The sequence below is a fragment of the Nesoenas mayeri genome (genome assembly GCF_963082525.1).
Source record: "Nesoenas mayeri genome assembly, chromosome: 25".
Classification (NCBI taxonomy): Eukaryota; Metazoa; Chordata; class Aves; order Columbiformes; family Columbidae; genus Nesoenas; species Nesoenas mayeri.
The window spans coordinates 1,433,808-1,457,929 of record NC_137549.1 but is presented as its reverse complement, the minus strand read 5'-3'; the positions used below and the strand labels follow the sequence as shown (position 1 = coordinate 1,457,929).

The 24,122-nt window shown below is 62.6% G+C and overlaps 3 protein-coding genes across 3 annotated transcripts; all 3 read left to right on the top strand.

Moving 5' to 3' along the window:
- Positions 1-1,049: 1,049 nt before the first annotated feature.
- Positions 1,050-9,145, top strand: MATK (megakaryocyte-associated tyrosine kinase; the record flags this gene model as incomplete). The annotated part of the gene is made up of 13 exons (XM_080359435.1): positions 1,050-1,077; positions 4,965-5,021; positions 5,226-5,339; positions 5,449-5,564; positions 5,994-6,213; positions 7,128-7,221; positions 7,319-7,384; positions 7,541-7,640; positions 7,730-7,814; positions 7,992-8,065; positions 8,175-8,370; positions 8,736-8,822; positions 8,963-9,145. Exons 2-13 carry the CDS (start codon positions 5,013-5,015, stop codon positions 9,143-9,145), a joined length of 1,344 nt encoding a protein of 447 aa, XP_080215561.1. The 5' UTR covers positions 1,050-1,077; positions 4,965-5,012.
- A 1,351-nt stretch (positions 9,146-10,496) lies between these two features.
- Positions 10,497-11,850, top strand: LOC308049641 (complexin-3-like; the record flags this gene model as incomplete). The annotated part of the gene is made up of 3 exons (XM_080359401.1): positions 10,497-10,651; positions 11,271-11,358; positions 11,629-11,850. The coding sequence occupies 3 exons, from the start codon at positions 10,497-10,499 to the stop codon at positions 11,848-11,850; spliced, it is 465 nt and encodes a 154-aa protein (XP_080215527.1).
- Positions 11,851-19,897: 8,047 nt separating this feature from the next.
- Positions 19,898-22,072, top strand: RAX2 (retina and anterior neural fold homeobox 2; the record flags this gene model as incomplete). Its single annotated transcript, XM_080359358.1, has 2 exons — positions 19,898-20,140; positions 21,629-22,072. 2 exons carry the CDS (start codon positions 19,898-19,900, stop codon positions 22,070-22,072), a joined length of 687 nt encoding a protein of 228 aa, XP_080215484.1.
- Between the last annotated feature and the right edge of the window lie 2,050 nt (positions 22,073-24,122).

Below are 24,122 nucleotides of genomic sequence, written 5' to 3'. Positions count from 1 at the left end.
TCTAAGGATCTGTCCTTGCAAATCCAGAGGAAAATGTGAGGAGTGCTGCTGAGGAAGCACAGCCCAAGAACCCTGTGAGCAGACCAGGTCCAAGGGCTTGAGGAAGTTGTTGATGGAAAAAAATAGCCAGGAGCTGAAACTACTTGCTTGTTCGCAATAGTTTTCTTCTACGCTGCCCTTGCCCTTCAATTGCCAATATTTCTTGAAAGCTTAAACACTATTTTATTAAAAAACTAAAAAAAAAAATAAATTAAGCCCCCCTGAATTGAGTATGGTGCTCACCTGAGACTGCATTTACTTCTCTTCCATCATTTTGCTCAGAATATTGGAAATTTTGAATGCAAAACTGGTCGCCAGGTGCTTGTTCCGCCCGCACTGGTGGGGGGTGCTGGAGGACAGAAATAAGCCCCTGCCATTCCACAGTGTGTTCGCTTAAGGGTCTTGCCCGTTCCTCGTGTCACGTCTGTGGAACGGCGAGGAGCGTCCGTGCCCTTGGACCCCCTCAGTCTCACACAAGTCGGTGCTGAGATGAGATCAGACTTTGGGATCCCTGGTCCCACCACAGTCTTTCCTGAATGTCGTTCTCCCTGTGGAGGTGCCGCCGCTGTGCTCACCTGCTCCTTCTCCAGCCGCTCTGGTTGCGGCAATCGAGGCGGTGACAGCAAATCTCCCTTTCTGCACAGCAGATCGTTAATTTTCTGTGGGTGCTACACAGTGCTGCAGAATATAGGAGCTTATTATCTTCAGCTCATTTCTAGCAAGGGTGTGTGCTTGTGCCCTCAAAGGGTAAAAGTTTTTTTAGATAACTTGTGTCAAGTAGTGAGTCATCTCTGGTTAGTGTTTAACTGAGCGGGCAGGCTCTAGGACCTCTGGGGCGCAGCATCCGCAGCCCGCATCAGCAGAGAAATCAGGAAATAATGCAGCAGCTCTTTTGGGGAGCATGCCCTTGAAATTAAAGCTTTGCCGCTCCGTGTAGTAGAGAGCTTACTCTTCAGGAACTGGGAATCGGAGCCCAGGCTTAGCGGCGAGCTGCCCGAGCCGTCGTGTCCCAGGGCCCCGCGCGGCCGCTGCCGGGAGGTGAGTGCCCAGCGCTGGCTCTGTGGGAGCTGCCGGGAGCAGGTGACGAGTTGTGGTGGCTGCTCCATCAGCCGAGGGCGATGGACAGCGGAGCGGTAAGAGCGACGTGGCCGTGGGGGGGATGGCCAGCAGAGGAGCTGCACTTGCTGTTTGTCCGAGTGACGCTTGGGTGTTTGCAAAGTGTTCTCCAGCTTGTTTCAGCGGGTGTGCACAATGCGTCTGGCTGCGGTTTCAGTGTAGAGGTGCAGTCTGACAATGCTGTGGCCCCTCTCCTGCCGTTGGGTCCTGACAGCTCCTCTGTTGGGGTAACTGTGCTGGAAGGAAACCTGAACTCTCCAGTTTGGGGTTGGAATGGTTCTACCAACCCCCACTGTGTTTCTGGACTTCTCATCCTCATTGCAAATACTCAGGTTAACTGATTTTTAAAAGAGTAGAGCAGCTCCAAAACAAAGAGTGGGGCAAATATCTCCTGCCAGGCTTTCTGCCCACATACCCTGCCTGTGGGAACGTTCACTGCGGTCATGGGAACCGCATGGACCAAACAGCCTCAAGAACCAACAGCTGCTTTGGGACCAGGCATGTGAGCGGCGCCAGGCGCAGGCGAGTCGCTGCCCTGTCTGCGGTGCTGGGCGGAGGCCCTGGCTGCTCTCCAGGCTCTGCCGGTGACAGGTCCCCACGTCGAGTGCGTGTCTGGCATGCAGAGCCCTGGTGCCAGTGGGCAGGAGAGGAGCCGGGCCCTGGTGTGCTCAGAGGGGAGGATCCGTCCCTTCCGAGCACCGCTTGCTGTCTGCACGGAGGGCAGGACTGAGCAACCATTTGCTGATGCTTTTCACCAGAAATTTCTGTCCTGGCACGGCAGAAAGTGAAGAACCAAGTGCCAGAGCTGCTGTCACCCCTCTGTCTCAGCCGGCGCGTCCCTCCTCACCCCAGGCTGTACCACGGCGAGGGCTGTGGAGCGGATCCCTTAAGCCCTGTGCCCATGGGCTCCTAACCCATCCTGGAATTGACCTGAGCTGCATCCAGACACGTCACTTTGGCTGTGCCTGCTGGGGAACAGGCTCAGAGCGGCTGCTGTCACACCTTGGAGCCCAGCATGATAGTGTTTGTGGCACAGATGGGCTGCAGGGCAAGAGGGTGCCTGTGCCAGCTAACAATGGCTTCTGGAACAGATAAAACAGTTGTTGCTGATACTAACCTTGCAACAGCTGCATGTGTCCCTTTGTTGTTGTTATTCTGGATAGGGACGGGCACGGTAAGTCCTCAGATCCTCAATGAGGAGAGCGGCTGGGGTTTGCCGCCGGTGATGCAGAAGAGTGACTGTGACTCACCCCCCGAAAGAGGAATAGAGCAAAGACTGTCATCCCTGCTCCGAGGAGCCGAGCGACCCACGCGCCTCCCCAGCCCAGCGCGGCCGCGGAGATGTTGTCCTGCTCTGCATGGAAGTTTCCAAGAGTCCAACAGCGGGGCTTCCCGCAAGCGGCGCAGTCAGCGCCGGGTCCCAGCCACCAGCGTGAGTCAGATCGCCTCCTCCCTCCCTCCTCGGCAATTTCTCTTCTCTGGAAGGTGACGCTTCCCTGGCTGGTTTGAGTCTGGGAACAGGAGCACCGAGCTGCTGGGACAGCTTCACGTGATCAAGTTTTGTGGTGCAAAGGAGCACGGTGGGCACGGAGCAGCTTGGCCTGTGTGGGATGTGGGTCTCATCAGATGGCATCTTCGGTAAAACTGAAGAGCGTGAGTTGTGAGCGTTGAGAAATCCCACCTTCCTTTAGCAAAGGAAAGAAAGCATCTGCCATGCAGCAACAGAGAAATTTCAACTGCAAAAGGGACCTGGGGGAAGAGTACTGAAATTGGAACACAGCTTGCAGAAACCATGACTTTTCAGAGCGCAGCGGATTTGGGGATGATGCTGTGCTACGGGAGGACACAGGCTTGGTGTCAGTGCCCAGCGGTGGGATGTCCCCTCAGCCCCTGTGCTGCTGAGGCAGCAGGAGATGATTTGCCCACTGAGTCCCACCATCCACAATTTCAATTGTTCAAGGAACTAGTGGATGGGACCAGGACCCTCTGGAAAACTGCCCTCAGGTCCAAAGGAGCTGAACAAAGCTGGTAGCTCTTTAAGGACATTTTCTTAGAGCGCAAGAGCTCTCAAATGCCATATGTTAAAAAAATTGTGCATGGAATGCAGGAAACCAGCCTGGGTCAGAAAGGACCTCCTGGTCAGGCTGAGGGAAGTGCCCGGGCAATGGAACCAGAGATGTGTATCCTGGGGTGAGTACAGGGACACTGCCTGGATGAGTAGGGCTGGGATCAGGAGCGCTGGGGCACAGCTAGAGTGGAATTTGGCAAGGGGTGCGAAGCATAAGAACGGCCTCTGCAGGTGCATTGGCTGGAAAAGGAAGATTAAAGAAAAATGTGTCCTGCCCTTAAATAAGATGGGAGAGATGGTGGCAACCAACATGGAGAAGGCTGAGGTACTCAACCTTTTTGAGGGACGCGGTCAAGCTGGAGGAGCGGGCCCTATGAATGTCACGAGGTTCAACAAGGCCAAGTGCAAAGTCCTGCACCTGGGTCAGGGCAACCCCCAGTATCAGTCCAGGCTGGGGATGGAGGGATGGGGAGCAGCCCCAGGAGAAGGACTTGAGGGTGCTGGTGGGTGAGAGATCGGCCGTGAGCCGCCACGTGCCCTTGCAGCCCAGAAGCCAACGGTGCCCTGGGCTGCATCCCCAGCCCCGTGGGCAGCAGGTTTGGGGATCCTGCCCCTCTGCCCCGCTCTGCTGAGACCCCCCTGCAGTGCTGGTCCAGCTCTGGGTCCTCAGCACAGACACACATGGACCTGCTGGAGAGGGGCCAGAGGAGCCCCAGGAATGACCCGAGGCTGGAACAGCTCTGCTGGGGACAGGGGAGAGAGCTGGGGTGTTCAGCTGAGAAGAGAAGCTCCAAGGAGACCTTAGTGCGGCTTCTTAATATATAAAGGGGCTTAGAAGAAAGGCAAAGACTTTTTGTTAAGGCTTATAGTGACAGGATAAAAGGTGTGAGTTTTAAGCTGAGAGTAGCTTTAGCTTGGACATAAGGAAGAAATGTTTGCAATGAGGGTGGTGAGAGCCTGGCCCAGGTTGGCCAGAGAGGTGGTGGATGAACCATCCCTGAGACATCCCAGGCCAGGCTGGACGGGGCTCTGAGCACCCTGAGCTGGTGAAGAAGTCCCTGTCATGGCAGGGGGGGGCACTGGATGATCTTTAAGGTCCCTTCCATGATCCTCCCGTGGAGGTGATGCTGTGGGTGAAGGGCTTCTGTAGGAGAACACCCACAATTTTTAGTTGGAAAGTGGTCACATGCATCCCAGCACGACAAGCTGGTGGGAAGGGGAGCACAGGGACCTTCTGTCACCATCCTACAGCCAGCAGATGTGACAGTCCTGCCTCGGCCCAGCCTTGTGGCTCAGCACCCCCGGGGAGGGCAGCCCCCACTTCAGCGGGGCCCCACGGCCGGTGCCTCTCGTGGCCCTGATGACTTGGAGCTGCTGAAACAGGAGATGAAAAAACAAGTTCCTGGTAAAACCGCATCCCCCCGCCCAGCTGCGGCAGTGGGTTCCTGCCGAGCCAGCGGTGACAGGGACGGTGGAGAATTAATTCGGGCTCCGAGGCAGGGAGGAGGAGCAAGGGCCAGGACAGCTGCGTCCTGCTCCCACCTGGCTGTGGGACAGGAGTGTCCCCAGGGCTCAGCCAGCGCAGGGAAGGTTTGCAGCCTGTTCTGAGCCTTTTTCTCCCTCCTGCGCTGTGAGCTGCCCGGGGTTATTGGTGCGCTTGCAAGGAGCTGCGCTGGCTGGAGCAGCCTGTGGGGACAGCAGCCCCGTCCCCCCACAGCCACTTTGGTTTCTCCATCTGCAGGTGGCAGCAGGAGAGGACAGACGGTCCCTGATGTGCTGACAGACGACCATGTCCGGGGTGAGCGGGGCTGCCGGAGATGCCAGCACTTCCCTGCCGACATCAGGGTGACGTTCCCCCATGACCACTGGGGTGCAGGGGAGCTGGTGCTCGGGGGCCCTTGTCCCAGCCAGAGCTTCAGACAGTCCCTGGGCTGCCCTGATGGCTGTGGGAGGCGGGGGGGCAGCTCCCTCTGCTCCTGCTGACGCTGCCCTCCCATTGCAGAAGCACTGGTCCCCCGGGACACAGTGTGTCACCAAGCATGACCACACCAAGCCCAAGGCCCAGGAGCTGGCTTTCCGCAAGGGCGACGTGGTCACCATCATTGAGGCCGTGGAGGTGAGTGCGATGGGTGCTGTGAGGGATGGGGGGGATGGGATCCAGCGCCATCAGCGGAGCTGCTGGAGCCAGGTTCCCCCTCCCTTGCTCTGAGACCCTCTGTCCCCAGGGCAAAGGCTGGTACCGCGCCAAGCACAACGGGACGGGGCAGGAGGGGCTGCTGGCAGCCAGCGCGCTGCGGGAGCGCGGGGCCATCCGCGCCGACCCCAAGCTCAGCCTCATGCCGTGAGTACATGACATGGGGGGCCAGCAGCCCCGCTGAGTCCCTGGGAGCTGCAACAGCAGCTGAATCCAGCGTATTTCCCCCCAGTCAGGTTTTGGGTGGGCAGCCAGGGGCAGAGAAGCCTGTAGCCATGCCCTGGCGATGGAGGGATTTGCTGGCACCAGTACTTGCCTTTAAAGACCCCCTGTGGTGCCCAGCCAGCTTGGATGGACCTCACGGGGAGGGGGTTTATGCAATGGGGTCTACGTGGCTTTGGTGGGGGCTCGGCTCTCCCTTTTTCACTGCTAGCACTGGGGGAAACCCGCAGGCACAGCCCCTCTCCCCGTCGTCCCTCTCCCCGTCGTCCCTCTCCCCGTCGTCCCTCTCCCCGTCGTCCCTCTCCCCGTCGTCCCTCTCCCCGTCATCCCTCTCCCCGTCGTCCCTCTCCCCAGCTGGTTCCACGGGAAGATCTCTGGGGTGGAAGCGGTGCAGGAGCTGCAGCCACCCGAGGACGGGCTGTTCCTGGTGCGTGAGTCTGTCCGGCACCCCGGTGACTACGTGCTGTGCGTGAGCTTCGGCAAGGAGGTGATCCACTACCGCGTGGTGCATGAGGAGAACACGCTCAGCATCGACAGCCAGCAGTACTTCTCCAACCTCATTGACATGATTGAGGTGAGCCTCCCTCCCCGGGCCGTGAGCCCTGACAGTGTCAGACCAAGGGCAGGAGCCTTGTGGGGTCACCTGGAGCAGTGGCAGGTCCCTGTCCCTTTCTCCTGTGTTTTCATTTGGATTTTGTTACTCGGTATAATTCTCCCTCACTGCCAAAGGCTCGTTGGTTCCCTCTCGGTTTGGGGTGCTGTGGACAGATCTGGGATGCCCTGGGGACATCCTCTGCCAGCTGCCCCAGCCCCTGTCCTGCCCAGGGCCACATTTCCTCAGCCCTGCTCATTCGGTGCTTCATGCAGCAGTGGGGCTCAGGGCATTTTGGAAAATGAAGATCCTGGCAGCCTCTGCCACCCTGGACAAGGTCTGAGCCCTGCCAGGGCTCTGAGGCGTTTTGTCACGTTTCTCTCCCCGCCGAGCCCCCCGTCCCCTGCTGACCCCGCGGGGCTCCCAGGCTGCCGTGTGAGCTCTCGCCCTCCCAGCTCTTCTTCAAGGTCCATCTTTGTCCTGTCTCATAGCCATTGCCTGTCTCCTCTCCAGAGGCTGCATATGTGTGTTTTATACACAACTTCTGCTTTCAGGTGGGTCCTTTCCCCTTTTAGCTGCACCGGCCCTGCTCTGTAACCTCTGCAGCCATCCCACCGCTTCCGCTGCGCTCATCTCTGCAAACCGCTGTTAACCCCGCGGGCTGTCACGCGGAGCATCCCGGATGGCCCATGGTCCATCACGGCGTTTGCCTGGCTTTGCCTGGAGGGGAGCAGGGCTGAGGCAGGGGCTGTGAATCACGGCACTGGGTCCCTCAAGGGGGGTGTGATGGTGGTGAGGTCCTGTGGAGTGTCCCATGGCCATTTTCTGGCTCCACACCCCGAGCTGGGGTGGAGGTGGCACCGCCGCATCACCTCCGTCTGTCCGTCCCTCGGCAGCACTACATGAAGGAGCAGGGAGCCATCTGCACCAAGCTGGTGAAGCCCAAACCAAAAACTGGGATGAAGTCAGCTGAGAAGGAGCTGGCCAAAGGTAGGGGATGGCAACAGAGGGTTGGAGTCTGGGTTTTGGGGACAAGGCAGGAAGATGGTGGTGGCCACTGCTAACGTGCCCTTGTGCCCGTGCGCAGCTGGCTGGTTGCTGAACTTGCAACACCTCACGTTGGGAGACCGCATTGGGCAAGGCGAGTTCGGAGGTAGGTGAGAAGGTGGGATGGGAGGTTCCCTGGCCAAGGGCTTCCCCAGATAGCACCCTCTGATGTCCCGTCCCCACCCCACAGCGTGGGGGACTTGGCCTGGGATGCAGGGGATCAGGTGTGGGGCTGAGCCTGACGCTCTGTGTCCCCTCCCAGATGTCCTGCAAGGCGAGTACATGGGGCAGAAGGTGGCTGTGAAGAACATCAAGTGTGACGTGACTGCCCAGGCCTTTCTCGCTGAAACGGCTGCCATGACGTGAGTGCCTCATGGGGGGCACGGCCCAACCTTGCCCCGTGAGTGGGGACGAACAGGCACCCCTCTGACCTGGATCCTCTGCATTTCAGGAAGGTCCGGCACAAAAACCTGGTGTGTTTGCTCGGCGTGATCCTGCACAATGGCCTCTACATTGTCATGGAGTTCATGAGCAAGGTGAGAGAACCTGGCCAGTCCTCGGCCAGCAGGACCCACTGCTGCTCAGATTTGGGGCCAAAATCCCCATTTGGGGGCTGAGTTGGACGAATGCCGGGTGCTGCAGCCCCTGCCAGAGGTGAAGTTTCCAAGCAGCCCCATCCTGTTGGTCCTTACAGGTTTGTCTTCTTCTGTTAGGGCAACCTGGTGAACTTCTTGCGCACGCGGGGCCGGGCGCTCATCCCGACACAGCAGCTCCTCCTGTTCGCTCTGTAAGTCCATCTCCCTCCCTCCGGGCTGGGGACTGGTGCTCCGTGTCCCCTCCAGCCAGGCCCAGGGGACACACGGCGACACTGTGCTTTGGCTCCCTGGCCCCGACAGGGACGTGGCCCAGGGCATGGACTACCTGGAGTCCAAGAAGCTGGTGCACAGGGACCTGGCTGCCCGCAACGTCCTCATCTCCGAGGAGAACGTGGCCAAAGTGAGCGATTTTGGCTTGGCTCGGGTCAATCCCAAGGGCACAGATGCTACCTTGCTACCTGTGAAGTGGACGGCCCCAGAGGCCCTGAAACACAATGTGAGCAATGGTGGGAAGGGAGGAAGGGACTGGGGGGTCCTCCTGAAGCAGCTCGCTCCCTTGGGTCCCCCGACTGTCCCCCTCCCACTGATCTGTCCCTTGGTGGCTTCTGGCGCATTCAGCCCCGCGTTTCCCAAGGTCTGGGCTCTGTCCTGTGCCAGCGGTCACCTGGGTGCAGAGCAGGAATTGGGGCAGCTCGAGTGGGATGGACCCAGGGCTGTGCGGGTGATGGGAAGGTAGGGGGATCGCACCCCAAGGAGCTGGGGGGCAGGATGGGCGCTGTCTCCTGTCTTGCTCTCAGGGAAGGATGGGGGCTCAGCATGGCCCCCAGATGGCATTAGCCTCCTCTCCCCCTGCTGCTGCAGAAATTCTCCTCCAAGTCGGACGTGTGGAGCTACGGGATCCTCCTGTGGGAAACCTTCTCCTTCGGCCGAGCGCCCTACCCCAAGCTGGTGAGTGCTGTGCCGGGGGTGCCACAGGTCACACCTTGCTGGCATCGATGGGATGGGGACATCCTGCTGTCCCCTGGCCAGGGGGAGCCCCCAGTGGGGTGGGAAAGGAGGGCTCCAAGCTGGCTTCTCCATCCTGCCAGAGCCTGAAGGAGGTGACGGAGCAGCTGGAGCAGGGGTACCGCATGGAGCCCCCCGAGGGCTGCCCACCCACTGTCTATGCCCTGATGAGGAGCTGCTGGGAGCTGGAGCCAGGCAAGCGGCCGTCCTTCAAGAAACTCACAGAGAAGCTGCAGAAGGAACTGAAGCACCTGACGGATGTTTAGCCCTCGTCCTACTCCTGGGACCCCTGGCCAGAGACCCCGTGGCCGTGCCGGGGTTGGGAGCAGCACAGCAAGGGGTGGCTGGGCAGTGGGGTGGCCTGTGTCACCGCTCCCTCCCAGTGAGGATGGGACAACAGTTGTGGGGCTCTCTCCTCTGCCGGATGCCTGAAGAGGGAAACAAACAGCCTCTTTCCGTCCTGGCACAGGTCCTTCTCCTCACCACGCAGTGTGGAGAGAGTTCCCATCGGGTCAATGTCCCCCGACCCCAGGGTGGGCAGAGCAGAGCAGCCCCAAGGGGGTCAGTGTCCCTCACACCCCGTGCTCAGCCCCACATGTAGGGTCCCTTTGAACTGCCCCTTCGGCTGACAGGGGACAGGAGGGGACAGCTCCGCTCACTGGAGGATGAAACCCTGGCACAGCTCCACTCCAGCCACCTAGCCCTGTGCAGGAACACTGGGCGCAGCCAGATAAACCACACGGATTTGGGCTTTTTGATTAAACCAAAGAAATTAGTTCAACAGCATCTTTAAACCTCTGGGCTCAAATTAGGCCTATCCCTCGCTTGGGGCCTGGCAAAGCCCAGGAGAAGGCTAAGAGGGGCCAGGGAGCTCTGGCCCTCGCAGCCCCCGCGCACAGCCTGGCCCCTCTCCCCTCGGGCTCTGCGCAGCCGGGGATTATTCTTTTAATCAGAGTCTGTATGGGAATTGCTTGCGTATAGATTAGGGGAGCGGGCGCGTCCTCCGGCAGAAGGAAGCCCCCGGCTGCGCCGGCTCCCAAGCAATCTCGGTGTCTCGGTGTAGCCGGGATTATCGGGGCCGTGGGGACGCACACACACGCATGTGTCTGTATGTGCCCACCCGCCGCCTCGTCTTCCTTCCACTCCTTTGACCCTCGATTGAGTTTTTTCAGCTAATCCTCTTGCGTCTCCTCTGCGCTGACTCCTTGTGCCTCCAGCCCCCCATGTGGGTGGCTCTGGGTGCTCCCACCTCAGCGCTCCCCCCAGCAGGATCCAGCCCTCGGGTGCTGCTGTCCAGGGGCCGTGCCACAGGGGTCTTTCAGCCTGATCCATGGTGTACTGGGGCTTGGTGGCTTCTTCCACATCCCCATCAGCCCAGTGAGGCAGCACCCCTGTCTCCCTGCACCGCTGCCCCCCAAGCACCCTTGGGTGCAGCGAGTGGTGTGGGAAGGTCTCTCCACCCCGGTGGCTGTGGCTTCCCCTCCTAATGCCTTAATCCGGCCCTGATCCGCAGCGCCCCTGGGGCAGCCGGTCCCGCTGACCTTGCAGGTGCCGGCCCTGGGCAGGGACCCGCGGGCACTGGGCACCTGGGGCACGGAGCAGCACAGCCGCCCACCCATGGCCACCTTCTTCACGGCCGCCCTGAAGGGCTTTCAGGGGAGCAAGGAGGAGCCGCCCAAGGGGCCCCCCAAGGATGGCAAGGTGGCCACGCTGCCCAACGGCATGGCCCGCGAGGAGTTCGAGGAGTACCAGCGGCAGCTGCTGGAGGAGAAGTAAGGCTTTGCTGGGGCCAAGGGGGCACTGGTTCCCCCATGTACCGGGACCGGGGTGACACCCGCCATGGGCTGTCCCTGGGGTGGGATGGGGCAGCTGAGGGTGGGATGGGGCAGCGCAGGTGCCCTTTGGCACCTCTCCCGCAGCACGGGAGGTCCCTGAGCTGCTGGCACGGGGCTGGGACAGCATCTCAGTGCACAGCAGGTGACAGGGAGCACCTGCAGGAGTCAGTGCTGCAGGGCAGGGGGTGTCTGGTGCCAGCCCAGCACCCGTGGAGCTGAGGGACAGAAGGGACCAGATGGAATTGCATTAAGGAGCCACCTCCCTGGGTCTGAGTGCTGTGGGGACCTGGTGGCCCAGCTGAGAGGCCACAGGAGGAGCAAGTCCCTCCAACGGGCACCTTTGCTGAGCATCTCTGCTGGGGCTGGAGGGACAGGATGCGGCCCCTGTTCCCACATCCCCATTGCATCCCCATTGCAGACCTTTGCACCCCTTCCCCCAGGCCCGGGCCAGGGCTGGCACAGCCACGCTGCTGCCAGGGGACCCGGCGGTGCTGGGGGTGGGTTCTGGCGGCGGTTGGGGCGGCAGGGGGTGACAGTGTGACACCCGCTGCCGCAGGATCGAGCGGGACAAGGCCTTTGCACAGAGGAAGGCAGAACGGGCCACAGTGCGGATGCACCTGCGGGACAAGTACCACCTGGCCCAGGTAAGGACTGCGCGGGGGCCGCGGGGCAGCCCGGGCCGGCTGCCAGGATGTCACCGGGACGGCTCCTGCAGAGGGCAGCAAACGGCTGCTGGCTCCGGCCGCACCAGCCGCCTGCCCACCTGTCCGTCTGTCCAAATCTGGGACTGGACAGTCCTGGCGCCCCCTGGCACCCCCAGCACCCCGAGAGACCCGCCGTCCCCTGTCCCTGCCCCACAGCTGCTGGGTGACAGGTCACCCCACGTCCCCACTGTGTCTCCCACCCACGCGCAGGACGAGCGGGACGATGCTCAGCTGCACGTGGCCGGCGGGACGGTGGAGCTGCCGCAGGAGCTGGCAGCCATGGTGCACAGCGAGGAGGAGGAGGAGGAGGAGGAGGATGGCGCCGGGGCCTTTGCCTTCCTGACGAGGCTGCGGGAGGTGGATCTGTCAGCGCTGCGGGGCCGCGCGCTGGGCACCGTGGACGAGGTGAAGGAGAAGTGTGCGCTGATGTAGTGTCGCTGCCCGTCCTGCTGGTGGGTGACAGCGTCAGCGCTGTGGACTCAGCCCCTGTCCCCTGGGAGCAGTGGGGTGCGGCTCTTACCGGTGCCATTGCCTGGGCATGGGGGTCCCAATAAATGCACTGGGGGTGGGTTTTTCTCCCCAAACCCATTCCCTGTTGCTTTTCTGGGGTGCACTGGGTGGGTGCTGGGATGCAGGACACCTGGGTCCCCTCCAGCTGTGCTGGCCAAGCCCCTCCACGCTGTGCCCCTGCTGTGAGCCCCCAGACGAGGTGGATGGTGGCCCCTGCTGCTCCATCACCCTCACAAACCAGCGCCAGGCCCTCGTGCACCGTTTGGCTCAATAGATGTGGTGTTTGCCAGCACCAGCCTGGTCTCCTGCCGTACCCCTTGTCCACACAAACCCTGTCCGGGCGGGGGAGGACGTGATAACACCCCTGCAGCCGGGCTGCCCGTGAGCCCCTAGCCAGCACCCAGCCCATCACACTCGGCCGCTGGGCCCATCCCCCCTTCTGCAGCAGCCCCCAGGCACAACCACAGGCCAGGGGTGTGCAGGAGCCAGCGGGACCCGATGCCGTCCGAGGCGTCCCTTGGGGGCAGCACCGATGCGGCTGTGGCAGCACTGAACCCCCGCGCTGAGCATGCGGCTGCCAGCGCAGGCAGCGAGCGGGTCCCCTTGGCCGGGGTGTCCTGCTGCCTCCTGCCCCTCTGGGGACTTGCCCCCTGCTCCGGGGCATTCGGCAGCGGCATTGGCTTAAACACCACCGCGCCGGAAGGCTGGGGGCTGCTGAGATCACTAATACCTGCCTATTTTAGCGAGGTCTAATCTGCCTGAGTCGCCTGTCCCCGAGGACTAAGCTAGCTGAACCCTTGTAAAATGTACCGCCAGCACTGGCCCCAACAACACCTCCCGCCGGAGCAGGAGCCGCCGGGGAGTCACGCTGTGTTTCCATGAAAGAAAGGACGCGCTGAGCCGCCTCCGTCCTCCCCACGCCGGGGCCATCTGCTCCGGAAAGGCCTGTGGGGACGGCCCTGTCCCAGCTGCCCACGGTCGCGGTGGTGGCGCTGGGAAGGGGCAGCCAAACCCAGCGCAGGTGGGGTGGGAGTCGTGCCACAGAGCCCATCACTGTCACAAGTGCCACAGGTCTCGGCTGCAGCACCCGGAGCTGCAGGAGCTCCGGCAAGGAGGTTCCTGGGTGCACGTGGTGCTTGGTTCGCGCTGGCACCCACCGCTCCGGGTACCCGCCATGGGGCTGGTGGCTGCTGGAGGATCCTGGGGATCGCGCAACAGGCATCAAGGCTTGACACCTGGGAGCCTCCTTGTGTTTGGTGGCACCACTGTCCCTGCCATCCCTGCTGTCCCCACTGTCCCTGCCGTCCCCACTATCCCCACCATCCCCACTGTCCCTGCCATCCCCACTGTCCCCGCCATCCCTGTCATCCCCACCATCCCCGCTGTCCCTGCCACCCCTGCCATCCCCACCATCCCCACTGTCCCTGCCGTCCCCACTCTCCAGCCTTTCTTCAGACCTTGCAGAATCTCCCATTTCGGCACAAAGCTTCACCCATGTTGCATGGGTAGGGTCCCTCCGTGTCCCCACCAGGCCCCTAGCCTGGTCCCCAGTGGGCGGCAGCAGCCATGGCACCCAGCACCGCCCCGTTGCCACCCCACGTCCCCACTGTCCCCAGGGCTGGGGGTTGACACGGAGCATCAGCCACTGGGACAGTGGCACCGAGGTCCCCAATGTGCCCTGTCACCATCGGCTCCTCCATCCGCGCTCTGGCCCGACGGGCAGCCCTGCTCCCACTGTTCCCAGTGGGGCTGTGCGGGGGCTCCCAGCCCTGGCTGGGATTCGGGTCAGGACCCTCCGCCAGGTCTCCTTGGCTAATCGTCCTGCCCCCCCGCCCCCCCACACTGCCACCTGCCTCCCGCTCAGCACCCTTTTGGGTCACCCCTGCCGCCTCCCCGCCTGCCCAAGGCCTCTTAATGAACTAAAAAAGTGATAAATCCCCGGCCGAGCTGGTCACGTGAGGCCGGTGGCCCCCGGCCGCCCCCCGCCCCGACCCCCGCCTCCGGCCCCACCGCCCCGGTAAGCTGACGCAGCGTCTCTAGCGTTAGCAGCTTTGCCCGCTAATAGGATTAGGGAGGTTTAAAACTGTCATTTGAGTGAACTAAACCCCCTGATACTCTGCATTGCACCTTCTTAACCAATTTGCCTTCAATTAGGGTAATTGGGAAACTAGCAAAGAAGTATAGCATTAATATTTTAAAGTGATGAAGTGATTACGAGCCTTGGACGAGGAAGCAAATCAATTTGCTATCTGCTCCTAAAAGGCAATTATAATCATTTGGCAAATAAGCCTGCTGGCCTCCCCCCGCCCGTGCGAGCCAACACCTTACGGCGGCCAGCGGGGCCGGCACCGGGCACGGCGCCCGGTGAGCACCAGCGCCGGGCCACCCCGGCACCCTGGGGACCTCCCTGTGCCCGCTGGGGCTGTGGGGACACCCTGGGAAGATCTGCCAAGGGCCACCAGAGCTGGGGACCCGGCTCCTGGGCCCAGCGCAGCTGCCGCTGTCGGCACGAGCGCCAGCCCTGGGCGAGCAGGAGCGGCAGGTCCAGGTGTCTGTTTGCATCCCTGATCCTACAGGTCATCCCTGGCACAGGGATGTCCCCAAGCCCCCCTGCACACCCCTGCTGCAGGTGGCAGTGCTGTCTGGTGTGGGGGTGTCACCCTGTCCCCAGGGGTTGTGTGGCCCCCAGGGGCATGTCACCCCGTCCTTGATGCGGGGTCAGCCTGTCCCCAGGGTGGTGGTGGCACACTGTCCCCGGGATGGTGCGATGCCATCCTCAAGACAGTGTTTCCGTGTCAGACGGGGCAGGAGAAGCTGCACAGCCCCGCTGGGGAGGACAATGGGACGGACACTGGAGGGCTGCTCCCATGGGAGGGCACAGACCCGTGTTGGGCCAGCAGCCACACGGTGGGGAGGTCCAAAAACCTCGCGGTGACATTTGCCGTTGGAAAGGGGAACGGTGGCGGGAAGGGACGGCAGCGGAGGAAGCCGCGGCAGCGCCGGGGGCGGCAGCGCTTGCAGGTGGCAGGAAGCGGCTTTTGGGGGAAAGTAAAAGTGGGTGGAAAAAGAAAAGCAAAACCCGCAGCGGGACAGGGTCCGGGCAGCACCGCGCACCCCCGCCCGGAGCAGCGCTGCCCCGGGGTGGGGTCCCTGGCAGCCCGGAGCTGGGGAGGAGAGGGACAGGGGTCCTGCCCCCCAGCTCCACAGCCACAGGCAGCCCCCAGGGACGGTCCCCATGGCTGAACCCCATAGCTGGGCCCACGGGGTGTCCCCGTGCTTAGCTCTGGTCCATGGTTGTCCCCACGCCTGGTCCCCGTCCCTGGTCCATGGCTGGCCCGCACACCCAGTCTCCACACCACATCTCCAAGGCTGTTCAGGGTGCCCGGTCCCTATGGCTGCTCCCCATGCCTGGTCCCCACATCCAGGCCTTATAGCAGGTCCCCAGACCCCATAGCTGGTCCCCACACCCAGTACTCACAGCTGGACCCCACGCCTGGTCCCTATCCCTGTCCCCACACCCTGTGCCCATCGCTGGCTGGCACACCTGTCCCCGCACCTGTCCCCATCCCCGTCCCCAGGCGGGCAGGGCTCTGCAGGCAGCATCGCCGGGAGCCCGCGGGGCCACCGGCATCGGGGCCACCCCCAGCCTCGCCGGCCCCATCTCGGGGGACGACATCCCCCGCGCAGCGTCCCCATCCTGGGGCGCCCGCCCGGACCCCATCCCGGGGCAGAACCTCGGCGGCCAGAGGAAATGCTGCCCCTCCCCCCATCGCCCCAGCCTTTCTGCTCCGCTCCCCCTGTTTCTAATTCTTTTTCCTCGCCCGTAATGAGGGGATTACAAGGCAAACTCCAGCAGGACGCCTTTGTGGGGAGACAATCTGAGTGGGGAAGGCAGTTCGGGGCTTTGTCCGCCACCGCCCCCCCGGACTCGCGCTGGGGGGACATTTAGAGCAATTACTTGTCCAGAAAGTAACTGTCAATCATTCTTAAAGGGGAAGGCCTCCAATTAATAACCTCGTCTTAATCCTTTGGACTCATTTCCAATCTGCGGGGCCTTGGTGACATCTGCAACACTAAATAAAGATTCTCCCGAGCCTTAGCGCGGCGGTTCTGTGACAAATAAGAAGACTAGAAGCAACTTTGGCTGCCAAAGCTGCGAGATTGGTGAGGTTGAGCCGCTTGTTTGGTTCCCAGGAGGGACCCGCAAAGTTAAATACTCCTGGAAAAGCCGAGTTGGGCCCAGCAGGTAACGCTGTTTTATTCCGATTTGGGAGGAAGCGCCGGGGGAAGATGCTGAAAAGGGGAGCGGGTGTCCCCAGGGTGCGGGTGTCCCCAGCGTGCGGGTGTCCCCGGGGTGCGGGTGTCCCTAGAGTGCAGGTGTCCCTAGGGTGCGGGTGTTTCTAGGGTGCGGGTGTCCCCAGTGTGCGGGTGTCTCCAGGGTACGGGTGTCCCTGGGGTGCGGGTGTCCCCGGGGTGCGGGTGTCCCTAGAGTGCAGGTGTCCCCAGAGTGCAGTTGTCCCTAGAGTGCGGGTGTCCCCAGCGTGCGGGTGTACCCGGGGCTGGGCCGGGCTGACACCCTTCCCGGGGATGGGGAGTGGGTGCCGGGCGCCCCTCAGTGTCACTCGCGCTGATGAACCGCAGGGCAGGAGCCACCACGGTCCCACCGCTGCCAACACCCGTCCCCGGCCCAGGCACAGCCCAGCGCCCAGACGGGCTTTCGAGGGCAAAATACAGGATGCGGTGAAAGTCAGGGCTGTCCCCGGGCTGTCCCCACCGCGTCCCCCACTGCCAGGAGAGGCCCCTTGTGCTCCCTGCTGCTCTGCTGCTTCCAGCCCCGGGCAAGCGATGTTTTTTACTCACTCCATGCTGTTTCTGTCGCCTTTTTGGGTGTCTTTAGTAACAGGTGTCCCCTCTTCCCCTGGCAGCCCCTGTAGGAAAACCACAGGGCAGGGTGTCGAGTAGATTTGGGGAAAAACCCTCCGGAGGGTTCGGGTCCATGCGGTTCCCAGCACCGTTTAAAGCTTGAGGGCTTAAACCCCCAAACTGGCAACAGGATGACGGCGGCTGCAGGAAGGTGTCCGGGGGAGCAGGGAGGCAGCTGTGCCCGTCGCACCCCTGCTCTGTGTTGCCCGTTTTTGGGCAGAACTCACTAAACTGCCGATGGCAAAGGGGCTGCGGGGGCACAGGGACCGTGGGGTGGCCGGTGCCGATGTCCCCAGCCCAGGGACACCCATGACGGGTCGGGCTGAGCAGAGCGAGGTGGGGGCTGGGGGGGCCTGGCCCGTCCCGGTGCTGCCGCCCTGCTGCTGGGCCACTCGCCTCTTTATTATCCGGATTTATTTATTTGCTTTATTTTCCATGTTTATTGCCCCTGCTTGTCTGGTTCGCTGGTTCCCTTCACTCCTGCTCCCGCGCCAGGGTCTGCTCAGCCTCCCGCGGGGTTTTAGGCTCCTTTGCTTTGGATGGGGTTGGGTTGGGGGATGTTGGCAGCTGCCCCCAGCCCTGGCCCTGACCCCGACCCCCATCGCCTTGTCATCGCCTGCCATCACCCCACCACTCCTCCTGCGTGCCCCATCTTGTCCCCAGCCCCCCAGCGCCCATCTCACCTGTCCCCATCCACCCAGCTCCCCCCAGTCACCCCCTAGCACCCCCATTGCCTGGTGGGGCTGGGCAGGGCAGCGGGGGGCCCAGAGGGTGCTGAGTCCCCTGGGGGGATGGTGGGGGGCTCTGGGGGCGCTGGGTGCTCACCCCCTCTCCGCTCTCCTTGCAGGTGCGGAGCTGCGCAAATGAGAAGCGGGTGAGTGAGAGCAGGAGGGTGGCAGGACACCCCCGTCCCCTCCCCATGTCCCCAGCCCCAGGACATGCTGTGACACTCACATGGTGACAATGGGGCCCCTCCTCCCCACCTCAGCACCCACTCGCCCCTGCCTTGGGGCACCCCGGGGTGCAGCACACAGCACCCCGGCTCGCAGCTCCTCTCAGGTCACTCCAAGACCTCAGCCCCCCTGCAGCAGTGGCCAGAGCCCCTGGTGCTACAGGGCACCCCGAGAGGGGCCAGGGGGTGTCTTGGGGGGGCGGCAGCTCCCAAAACTGCACATGCTGATGCTTCACAGACGCTGCATGCACAGCGCTGCACATGCATGGTACACACTGCACACAGCCCTGTGCATGCACTGCACACACTGCGCCTGCAACGCACGCTGCAAACACCATGCACTGCATACACTGCAAACACCATGCACTGCACACACTGCACATGCAACACACGCTGCAAACACCATGCACTGCACACACTGCAAACACCATGCACCGCAGACACTGCAAACACCATGCACCGCAGACACTGCACCTGCAACACACACTGCAAACACCATGCACTGCACACACTGCACCTGCAATACACGCTGCAAACACCATGCACTGCAAACACCATGCACTGCACACACTGTGCACACCTCCCCTGGGCATGCACTGCACACACTGCACAGCCTGCAGACCTGCACGCCCAGAGCACGCGCTCTCAGCACGCTGCAGAGGCGCTGGGCACAGCACCCGCAGGCACTGGGCACATGCTGCGCTTGTTGGGTGCTGCATATGCTGTACGTATAGACACTGCACACACTGTACATATAGCTGCGGCACACACCTGCACACAGCGTGCACTGCACTGCACGGTGTGAGCTGCATGCTCTGCATGCGCCTCCGCTGCTTGTGCTGTGTCCACTGCACAGAGGCACCGTACGCACGGTGCAGACGCCGCACACACACGGCGCGCACTGCATCCCCACGGACACTGTGCACAGGTTCACGCTGTGCCCACCCATTGTGCACGCCTTGCACACATCGCACGTGCTGCACTGAGCTGTGTGCACCGCACATGCACCGCATGCACTGCACACATCTGCCGCGCCTGGCGCTGCGGGTGCAGAGGCTGCGCTGTGCACGGTGCACGCGCGGCTCACGGACGCGGCACGCCGGGCCCCGTGGGCAGCGGCGGCACAAACTGCCCCCACGCACACACGCACACTGCACACACACCTCACACACCCCACCCGCACCTGCCAGGCACCCCGGCCCCCACACCTGCTAACGCAGGTGGCCCCACAGCCCTGTGCAGACCCACAGCTGCCCCCGCAGGCACCGTGCGCCCCGCACAGACACCCCACACCTGCACAGCCTGAGCAGCACCCGACACCCGCTCGCTGCCTTCTCGGGACCCCCACCGATCCCCTCCTGGAATGAACTGACGTCCCTTCCCCCTCCCCACGCCCATTTGGGCATTAGCTGAATTTTTGCCAGCAGGTCTGGGAATGCAGCACCTTCCCCTCGGCAAAAGTGCCCCGGGATTATGGCTTCCTCCCCCATTTCCATGTCTGCCTACAGCCTTGCGGTAGAAAGAGACCCTTAATCCCCAGCAAATACTGCAGGAAGATTTCAGATGTGGGATAAAAAGCTTAAAGATGAAACATTGCAAGGGTTGAAAATGCTTATAAGCGTGCAGGAACAGGGTTATTAGCCAGGGCACAGTGCCGGGTCAGTCCAGCTGCGCTTGGGGAGCAGCACTGGCACTCACAGCCGCAGACGAGTGGCACTGGGACAGGAGCTGGGCTGGAAGGAGGGAGCAGCCCAGGCCCGGTCCCCTCGGCGCCGGCAGCCAGGTCAGGCCAGGTCAGCCCCCGTGATGGCGCTTTCAGAAACTCCTCAGCTTCAGGTGCGACCTGAGCACGGACCTGGTCACATCTCACTGAGGAGCCAAGTGCGGGGTCCCCAGGGCACCAACCCCGGGCAGCCCCGGGGGCACCACGGCCGCAGGGTAACACCGCGGTGGGACGGGGGATTACACCTTTGCGTAACGTGTTTCTGGAGCTGCCTCATCCTCCCGTCCGTCCATCCACTTGTCCGTCTGTCCCCAGCCTGGGGATGTCCCCACTCCCTGGCTGACCCACGCGGTCCCCTCGCAGATGCCACCATGTTCCTGAATAAGTGCGAGGGCGACCTGGGCGAGCTGCGGAAGCCGGGGGATGGAGAGGGGACCCCGCCGGCCGCCACCGAGGAGGAGCAGCCCAAGAAGAAGCACCGTCGGAACCGCACCACCTTCACCACCTACCAGCTGCACGAGCTGGAACGCGCCTTCGAGAAGTCCCACTACCCCGACGTGTACAGCCGCGAGGAGCTGGCCATGAAGGTCAACCTGCCAGAGGTCCGCGTGCAGGTAAGAGGACACCCGGCGGCACCAGCACCCCGGCCCTGTCCCCTGGGCGGTGGCAGAGGGACCACCCTGGCACTAGAGAGCTTCACTGTGCTCCCAACCACTGCTGCCTCGCTCTGTGCCTCAGTTTCCCCATTGCTCGAGGAGGGAGTGACATCTCTGCAGAGCAGGCTGCTCCTCCCAAAACCAGAGAGGGGTTTTAGTGGCTGAGCCTGGTTTCCCCATGTGGTCCCGGTTCAACCCACAACCCAAAGGCTCCAATTGGGCAGGGAGATGGTTTTTGGAGATTTTTTTCCCCTGCTGGTGGCAGCTGCTTCCATCCCTCCACAGGATCCCACAGGAACAGAGCCAAACCTCAGCCGCTCCTGACCTCTTCCAGGCCAGGAAAGCAGAAGATCCTCGCAAGCGTGGGGTTTTTAGGCTTGTTGGAACACAGCAATTGCAGAGGGCAGCAGGGCTGGGAGGTTTCGCTCCCTGTTCTGCGGGAGGAGGCTCTGCCCGGGGAAGGTGCCGCCTGGGCAGAGCATGAGGTCCCAACGGTCTGTGATCCACCAGCCCTGGGCCTGACGGAGCGAGACCGGAGCAAGAGAAAGGCTCAGGGAGCTCAAGTGACACAGGCACTGTGAAGCAGGGCAGTAATCCCCTTACAAACGAACTGAGTTTCCCAGGCCTCAACCCCGGTCCAAAGCAACGCAGCCTATTCCTGAGAGGCTCCAGACCATAGGGACAGCTCTGACGAGCTCCCTGAGCAATGGCCAATTCCATAGAATCCTTTCAGTTCAAAAAGACCTTAAAGATCATCAAGTCCAACCGTTCTCCCGCCCCTGTCCCTGCCCCATGTCCTGAGAACCTCATGTCCGTCTGTCCAGCCCTCCAGGGATGGTGACTCCAGCACTGCCCTGGGCAGCCTGTTCCAATGTCCCACAGCCCTTTGGGGAGGAAATTGTTCCCAGATCCAACCTCAACCTCCCCTGGCGCAACTTGAGGCCGTTTCCTCTGCTCCTGGCGCTTGTTCCTGGGGAGCAGAGCCCGACCCCCCTGGCTCCAAGCTCCTTTCAGGCAGTTCAGGGATCAGAAGGTCTCCCCTCAGCTCCTGTTCTCCAGCTGAACCCCCAGGTCCCTCAGGCGCTCCATCACACTTGTGCTCCAGCCCCTCACCAGCACCATTGCTCTTCTTTGGACACAAAGTTTGCACCAGTGTGGCCCATTGTCCACCAATATCTGAGCAACCTGATCTGGGTGAAGACGTCCCTGCTCATGGTAGTGGGTTGAACTAGGTGAGCTGCGAAGGTCCCTTCAACCCAAACTGTTCTATGCTGGAGCCCCGTGGGTCACCAATGTGAGACCCAACACACAGGACACCCCACGTGGGGTGGGATACCCGATAAGGAACACCCCACCCGGGGCACCCCGCATGGGGTACAGCACATGGGGCACACTGCAAGGGTCTGTCTGGGCACGGTGAGGCTCACCCTGGCTCTCACCTCGCAGGTCTGGTTCCAGAACCGACGAGCCAAGTGGAGGCGGCAGGAGAAGATGGAGGCCAGCTCCATGAAGCTCCATGACACCCCCGTGCTCTCCTTCAACCGGCCCCCCATGACCCCCAACGTGGGGCCCATGAGCAACTCCCTCCCGCTCGACCCATGGCTGACGTCCCCCATCTCCAGTGCCACCACGGTCCACAGCATCCCCGGCTTCATGGGAGCCTCCCAAGCCCTGCAGCCCCCCTACGGCGGGCACTCCTTCCTCAACACACCCCCGCCGATGACGCAGGGCATGCAGCCCCTGGCCCCTGCGCCCTACCAGTGCGGCACCCCCTTTGTGGACAAGTACCCGTTGGAGGAGGTGGACCAGAGGAGCTCCAGCATCGCCTCGCTCCGCATGAAGGCCAAGGAGCACATTCAGACCATTGACAAGACCTGGCAGCCCATTTGATGAACGCTCCCCTCCGGCCCCTCCGGCCCCTCCTGCCCCCAGCCCCGGCTCGGCCCCGGGCGGGCGAGGTGGGTGACGGTGGGTGCTCAGCAGGACGAACTGACGCAGGGAAGGGATGCTGGGCTGCACCTTCCTCTGCCGAGCCGGCACTGCCGGTGGCAGCGGAGCGAGCTGGGGTGCTGGCAGGACCCCGGCGTGGGGAGCACCCCGGCAGTCACTGCAGCCCCTCACTGGGGCTCTGGCCCAGGCTGAGGATCCAGCCGAGGCTCCAGCATCAGACCATGCCCCGCACTGTCCCCGGTCGGACGCCTCCTTTACCCACACCCTTTCCTCCTCCCATTATTATTAATGTTTTTTTAATGCTGCAGATTTAAACAAAACCAAACAGAAAAGGTCTAGTTTCATAGGGAGTACGGGGGGGGATATTTTATAGCCATGTCGGGGCGCGAGGCCGGTTGTGCCGGTAGACACGCTGGCTCCGAGAAGATGGTTGTATCATGAGTAAAGAGATAAGCTGAACGGCTGCCGTGTGCTGGAGTCAGGCGCTGCCGGGGCCCTGCCCGCCATGCCACTCATTAGCCGTGCTGCTCGTTAGCCATGCCACTCATTATTGTGCTGGGGCTGCAGAGCCTCTGCCAGGAAGGAGCTTTCTGGGCGATGCAGGGTCCCTCGGCACCCTCCCGTTCCTCAGGGGCTGGGCCGGATCCTGCCGCAGGTGACCTGACCCAGCCCTGGCTGTGCCCAGCACCGGCTCAGTGCCGCACTGCGTCCCCAGAGCTGGGCCGGGACGCTTGCTCAGCCACCCCTCGGCGCTGCGCCCCCCGCCCACTGCCCTAATTGCTCCCAGCAGCCTCGCCAGCCACATGTTGGCGGCACGGAACTGCCGTAATTGTGCCGGCAGGAGGGTGGGCGGCAGCGGGACCCCTGCGGCCCCCGGATGGGGCTGGTGAGGGGATGAGGGAAGGGAGCCCTGGGGTCCCCGTGGCAGCGGAGTACCCGAATCCTGCTTTGTCCCTGCTGGCAGTTCCTTCCAGCTGGGAGCAGGGTGGCAGTGACAAGGTGCCACATCCCCAAGGGTCCCTGACGTGGCTCCGGCACCCCAGGGGGACCCTGCCCATCCTTGGGCACAGCCAGTGTCACCGGCACCCTCGCCACGGTGGTGAGGGCCAGCACAGCCCCGGCGGAGATGGCTGAGCCCGCCGTGGCTTTGAGGTGCTGAGACACGGCTGGGACAGCGAGAGACGGGCGCTTAGCCCTGGGCAGCAGCTGCCCCGGGTCCCTGCGGTGTCCCAGTGTGCCCCAGTCCCTGGGCTGCCCTGGGTCTCGGGGGAAGCAAGGCAGGCGCTGACCTTCCTCCCACCAAAACAAGATGTTTCCCCAGAAATTTGCACTTCACCCCAGCCTGGGGCTTTGCTACACCAGCCCTGTCCCCACTGTGTCCCCACAGCCCCACAGTGCCAGCACCCCTGGCCACAGCCCCCCATCCCAGGGGTCTCCCCCAGTCCAACTGCCCCAGGGCCACACTCTGACATCCCCACAGCCCTGGGGTCAGGCATGACCGGCCACGATGTCACCGGGCCAGGCGAGGCACTGACCCCAGTGAGACCCTTCTCCTTGTCCCCTGTCCCCCGGCTGCTGCTGCTTGTCTGCTTCGTTAGTGACAATTAAACCTTTAACAACCCATTAAACGCATAATCGATGCTCCCCCAGCTCGCCAGCCCGGCTAATGGGCCGGGGCCGGGGCGCAGCGGCCCGGCAGAGGCGTTGCTCCGGCCGCCAGATAATGAAGCAACGGCTGCGGAAGTAATGGGGTTTGATCCGGGGGACGGGACGCGCTCAATGGGGGCTGCGCTTTTCACATGACATAATTGGCGAGGCTGGCGCCAGCCCGGGGCACCCCTCGGCCTCCCGAGCACCAACAAAAGGCGGCTGGCGCGGAGAGCGGGAGGCTCGGCACCCCCCAACCCATTTGATCGGAGCTTAATTGGGGCGAGGGTGCTCCCCCCACGGTCGTGCAACTGCCACCCAAAAGCGAGCGCACAGAGAGGGC